Here is a 5,670-nt window from a genome sequence, read left to right as displayed (position 1 = left end):
ATAATAATAATAAAATAACTCAGCCAGAAAACAAGCACTGGCCAAATGGAGTCCACTCAGCTGAGAACTCTAAATATGACCTCTTCAAACCCAGGTACACTGGGGTCTGGGGCTCAGAACTCAGCTTCCGAAGGTACTAGATTCAGGTACACTTACCAGCGCGGCAGGTACAAGTGGCGCTCCTCTCCATGAGGCCGGGGTTCTGCAGGAACCAGCAGGGGAGCTGTGGGGCTGCTGGTTGGGCTGTGCTGCTCGCTTGCTGGCTTTATAGGGGAGGAAGGGGGCGGGCGCAGAGCCCCTGCCCTGCCTGGGCCCCAGCTGGGCATGCGCTTGGTGCTCACTGACCTTGGCTCAGCTGAGCTCACCTGGCAGCCCCTCCCCCTAGGGTAGGACTGCACCCTGAGCCACCTCCCAGCCTCTGTCTCCCACTGCCCCACAGCGACCTTCCAGTTCCCAAGATTTTTAGGCCATTCTCATCCACCAGAGTCCCAGTCCTGTCCCAGTCCCAATCCCTGATGTCATCTTAGCCTGGCCCATGGTCCCAGCATCACTGATAGCAGGTAACATGTGAGGGATTCCCGTGCATCCGGCAAGGCCCTATGCCCTGGGACCACCAGGACGGTCCCCGGCTAGCCCTTCCCTCCTATCTTCTTTTATCCTGAAGTCAGTGGGCATGGATGCAGGGTTCTCCTTCACATAGACTTTCCTAGGGTTCCCCATAGGCAAAGCCCACCACTACCCCAAGCTGGGATACTTTGGATGCAAAGTTCTTCACCTGCAGCCAATAATCACACACATGGTCATGTTGCCAAGAAAATTCTGGAAAGGCCCTTCAAATCCCTCCTCACATTGTTCATTCAAAGGAGTCCAGGACTGGAATATGGGAGAACAACTTCATCCTAACTTGGGGAGTGTCTTATTTTTTTCTTTTTTGGTCTTGTTAAGACAGGGACTCTCTAGCTACATAGCCCAGCTGGCCTCTAGTTCTAATCCCCTTCCTTCCTCAGATTCCTGAGGCTGGGATTACAGAAGTGAACTACCACACCTGGTTCTAACTCTTTATTCCCCTGTGCCTTTGTATATTTGCTGATGTTTTCCGGCCAAACCTTAAATAATGGGTTTGTGTTGGTTCGTGCTTTTCTCTCCTGAAATTAATACCATTTACCAAAGCTTAGGTCTGAGATGGACAGAAGTAAAAGCTATTTCTTCCCAATGGAGATTAGAATATCCTGTGGAGGATTGGAGCAGCTGGGGGGAGGGGTAACATTCCCACTCTGCCGGCATTTTTTTTTTTTGGGGTCCGGTTGTGGGGCCTGAACTCTGGGCCTGGGCGCTGTCCCTCAGCTCTTCAGCTCAAGGCTAGCACTCTACCACTTGAGCCACAGAGCCACTTCCGGCTTTTTCCTTTTTGCTTATGTTGTGCTGGGGAATCGAACCCAGGGCCTCATGCATTGCAAGGCAAGCACTCTACCACTGAGCCACCTTCCCAGCCCCTCTGCCGGCATTTTTAAGCCCCAAATGTTAGAAGATGAATTTGCACTGTGCAAAGTAGTTGATGAAAGATGGAGACGTTTCTATGCCACCCACACTTCTCATAGGGAGGTAGGGATGTGGTCTTGCACACTGTTCCCCACTTTACAGAAGAAAAAGCTCAGTGAGTTCACCTGCATTCCACAAGACATGGCTGGCTTTCTTCCTTTCTTTCTTTTGTACTGGTCCTGGAGCATGAACTCAGGGACTGGCTATCCCTTAGCTTTTTTGCTCAAGGCTGTTGTTCTACCACTTGAGCCACACCTCTACTTCTAGCTTTTTGCTAGTTTATTGGGGATGTGTCTCTCTGATTGGTCTCCTTGGGCTGGCTTTGAACTGTGATCCTCTGATTTCAGCTTCCAGCATAGATAGGATACAAGCATGAGACACCAACTTCCAGTAAGACACAGCCTTTTGGCGGGGGAAGGGGCATGGGGCTTGAACTCTGGGCCTGGGCATTGTCCCTCAGCTCTTCAGCTCAAGACTAGCGTTCTATCACTTCTGGCTTTTTTTGTTTATGTGCTGCTGAGGAATCAAACCCATGGCTTCATGCATGTGAGGCAAGCACTCTACCACTGAGCCAACTTCCCAGCCCCCAACACAGTCTTCTAAGTGCTAACAGTTAAGCCCAGATCTTGCATTTCCAATTAGTCCCTCCCCCGTGTCTCTTATTTCCCAGACACACAAAGAAAAGTAGAGACACAGTCAAGTAATAACTTTTATTCTCTCAAACTTCACAGAAATAGGAATGGGACAAATAATACAGGTTTGCACCACTTTTTTTTTTGCCTATTGAACTCAGGCACTTTTGTTCTCAATTAGCTTGCTTGCTTAAGGCACTCTACCACTTGAGCCACACACCCCTCTCCAATCTCAAAGATTGTGATTCTCAGATCTCAGCCTCTTTCGTAGCTAGGAATACAGGTATGAGCCATTGGCTCTGGGCCCATCACTCGACATGTGGGAACTAGGATATCCCCCCACATCAGGAGTACCAGCTACCCTTATTTGATGCCCCTCTGTAACCACAGACCTGGTCAGATCTGGCACAGCCTAGTGGGCAGCAGGAAGAGGAGCCTGGGGAAGAAGAGGAGAGAGAGGGAAGTCTTCCTACAACAGCAGTCTTGGCATGAGCTCTTCCCTAGCCAAGCCAGATCCTAAATTCAGGCTGTCTGCTTCCAGGAGCAGTTGGGGGGAGCTCTGGTATTCAGAGACTGCTCAGTCCCCTCCCAGACCTGGGGAGATAGAGAGAAGTTCCCTGGAGGGGGAAAAAACCTAGTATACTTGAAACTAATCCAGGTTTGTGTAAGGTATATTAAATAGGTAGGTTTCATTAGGTAGCCAATGAAGAGAACACCACACGCTATTTAGGCAGGAAAAGAAGTTAATTTACCAAACTGATGCCCCAGCCATGCATGGTGGAGAAGCATGGCTGAAAAAGGAAAGGGGGGGGGAGGACACCCCCCCCCAGGACTTATCTAGGCCAGGGATAGGAAGAGATGTGGCCAGGTGGGGGAAAGGTATGGCCACACTGGATCTGGATGTGACCTCAGGGTCTGGGACCCTCCTAAGGTCAGATGGGAAGCATGTGACCAGAAGTGGCCCAGGATGTGACCTAGTAGGAGGGGGAGGTGACTACTTCCAGGTCTGCCAGTTACCTAGGTAAGAGATACTGGGTGGAAACTTAGCCAAAAGGGAGGGAGGTGTCCCCGTGCAGACTTTACATTCCACTGACTTCAAAGTACACCTGTTCCCCCCTTGGGCCTACCAAGGTAAGGCTGTCTCGAATCCCTGAAGATCCAGGTAACACTGAGCCAGCTTCTCTCCTCTCCACACACCTCACTACCTCATCCCTTAGGTCACCTCCAAGCCACGGACATCCAATCTTTTCAGTAATATTTTTCCTTTTTATCTTTGTCCAGCCCCCTGCCTGAGAAGACTTCCTCCAGGAGACTCGCTTCTTGCACGCCACCAAGGGACAGCTGCTGCCCACTGCCTTCTCTGGGAGGGGACCAAATTCCAGCCTTTTACCCCTATTGTCGATACCCCTTGCAAGCAGGAAGTAGCCAGAGAGACTCTTCGCCCTTTTTCATAATTATCAAAAGGCTGGAATGTAAGGTCTGCACGGGGATACCTCCCTCCCTCTTGGCTAAGTTTACGCCCAGTATCTGTTACCTAGGTAACTGGCAGACCTAGAAGCAGTCACCTTCCCCTCCAGCTAGGTCACATCCTGGGCCACCTCTGGTCACATGCCTCTCATCTGACCATAAGAGGGTCACATCCAGATCCAGTGTGGCCACACCTTTCCCCCACCCCCACCCCTTTCCTTTTTCAGCCATGCTTCTCCACCATGCATGGCTGGGGCATCAGTTTGGTAAATTAACTTCTTTTCCTGCCTAAATAGCGTGTGGTGTTCTCTTCATCAGCTACCTAATGAAACCTGCCTATTTAATATACCTTACAGTTTGTATTCACACTATTCTCTAGAGGAAAAGGATATGAGGAAACTGGTCACTGTCCTGTTGCCACCCATTGTCCAAGACCCAGTGTGGAAGAGAAAACCAACAAGGAGCTGGGAGAGACGCAGGAGACAGGGCAGCAGGGCTTCAGCTCCCTGAGCCCCTCCTTTGAGCAGGACCAGCCCTAGCTTTCCACTCAGAAGAGGGAGACAGGTCTGATCTTCTGTCTCTCATCTGGAAAGGATACGTGTCCTCCTTTTCTTTCACAAGGAAATCCCCATATTCAGGACCCAGCCCAGGATGAGTGCAACCGGAGGCCCAGACTCAGGCATCAACCTCCAAAAAGGCAACCTTGTTTGCCTCCATCCAGTCAGACTCCTACAGAGCTGCAGAGCCCTGGGCACAACTGATAGCCCCTGACCCTGAAAGACATCTGTCCGGACAGTCTTGGGCCTCAGTACCTTGAACTCTTGACAGATATGGGCAGAGAAGTGGGAAATGCCGTCAGGAACTGGGTCTCGGAGATATTAGACAACTAAGTCGCCTCAGCTCAGAGCTTGAAATGGGATCCCTTTAGCCCAGGGACACCATGTACTGCGGCCTGGGTTGAGCGTTTGTTCTAAGACCCAGAGCCAGGCATGCCTTACCAGTGGAGGGTCCATTTGGAGCTTAGCATACAGGTGAAGAAACAAGGTCCAGGGCTGCTAGAAGGCTCCTGGGAACCCTGGCCCCACCCAGACCCTGCTCCTACCCAACCATTGCTTATGACTGGCTGCAGCCTATAACCAACAGGCCACAGACTAGTTGAGTGTACCCCAAGACAGCAGGAGTGGGTCTGCCTCTTTAGTATGCACTCAGGAGGAAGGTTTTGGGGGGGGGGAGGACCAAGCATCTTTCCTACTCACAACTGCCCTCCCCCCCCACTGCTCCCCAATTTACAGCAGCGGTTCAGTGAGGTCACCCACTTGCTGGAAGAGAATGGCTTGGGGTATTTACATCTATCCCCAACCTTGGTCCTGGATTCCCAGATCTGTCCCTCAATCCAACCCCTTATTACTACAGAGAAAACCAGTCAGAATCAAGTCAATGATATTTATTACCATGCATTAACTTCATACAAAAAAGGCAGTGGGAAACAGGTAAGGGTTGAGTGAAAAACCGAACTTGAGACATACAAATCACTATTTACACGTGTGAGCAGGGCACCCCCACATCAGGCACAGCAGCTGCACTTCTCAGTTGCTCCTTTGCACACACAGCCCTGGGCACACTTGGCACAGCCCACCGGGCAGCAGGAGCAGCAGCCTGGGGAGGGAAGAGGAGGGAGAGTGAGAGGTAGAGCAGAATAACCAACCCAGCACAGCCTGCCTAGAGATCTGTCCTCTGCACTGGAGAATTTAAGATTTTCTCAACAATATGAATAGATGGCTTTCTAAGACAACTGAACTTCCCAATGGGAGCATTTCCAAATGCAGAAAGGCTGTCCAGACCTTGGGAGCTCAGGGCAGAGCAGAGAGCCTAGAGGGGCAGCAGGGCCTCAAAGGGCAAAGGACAGTCAGTTACCCCGCTCCCCCCCACAGTCCCTCCCACATGGCACAACCCCCAGATCTACAGGCACAGCCCCAACTCACTCTTCTTGCAGGAGGTGCATTTGCACTCTTTGCACTTGCAGGAGCCAGCG

General features: G+C 51.2%; 1 protein-coding gene across 1 annotated transcript in view; it reads right to left on the bottom strand.

Annotated features, from left to right (window-relative positions):
- Window positions 1–5,067: 5,067 nt before the first annotated feature.
- The window catches only part of LOC105994411 (metallothionein-1E-like), a 1,428-nt gene continuing 825 nt past the window's right edge, over window positions 5,068–5,670 (bottom strand). The window contains exons 2-3 of the mRNA XM_013027892.1: window positions 5,621–5,665; window positions 5,068–5,294 (exon numbers count right to left, since the gene is read on the bottom strand). Coding sequence (XP_012883346.1) covers window positions 5,203–5,294; window positions 5,621–5,665 — 137 coding nt within the window. The 3' untranslated portion in view covers window positions 5,068–5,202. The remainder of the gene's footprint in view (window positions 5,295–5,620; window positions 5,666–5,670) is intronic.

The sequence above is a fragment of the Dipodomys ordii genome, unplaced genomic scaffold (genome assembly GCF_000151885.1).
Source record: "Dipodomys ordii isolate 6190 unplaced genomic scaffold, Dord_2.0 Scaffold106, whole genome shotgun sequence".
Lineage (NCBI taxonomy): Eukaryota > Metazoa > Chordata > Mammalia > Rodentia > Heteromyidae > Dipodomys > Dipodomys ordii.
The sequence above is the reverse complement of the archived record's forward strand: the minus strand, read 5'-3'. Positions and strand labels throughout refer to the sequence as shown.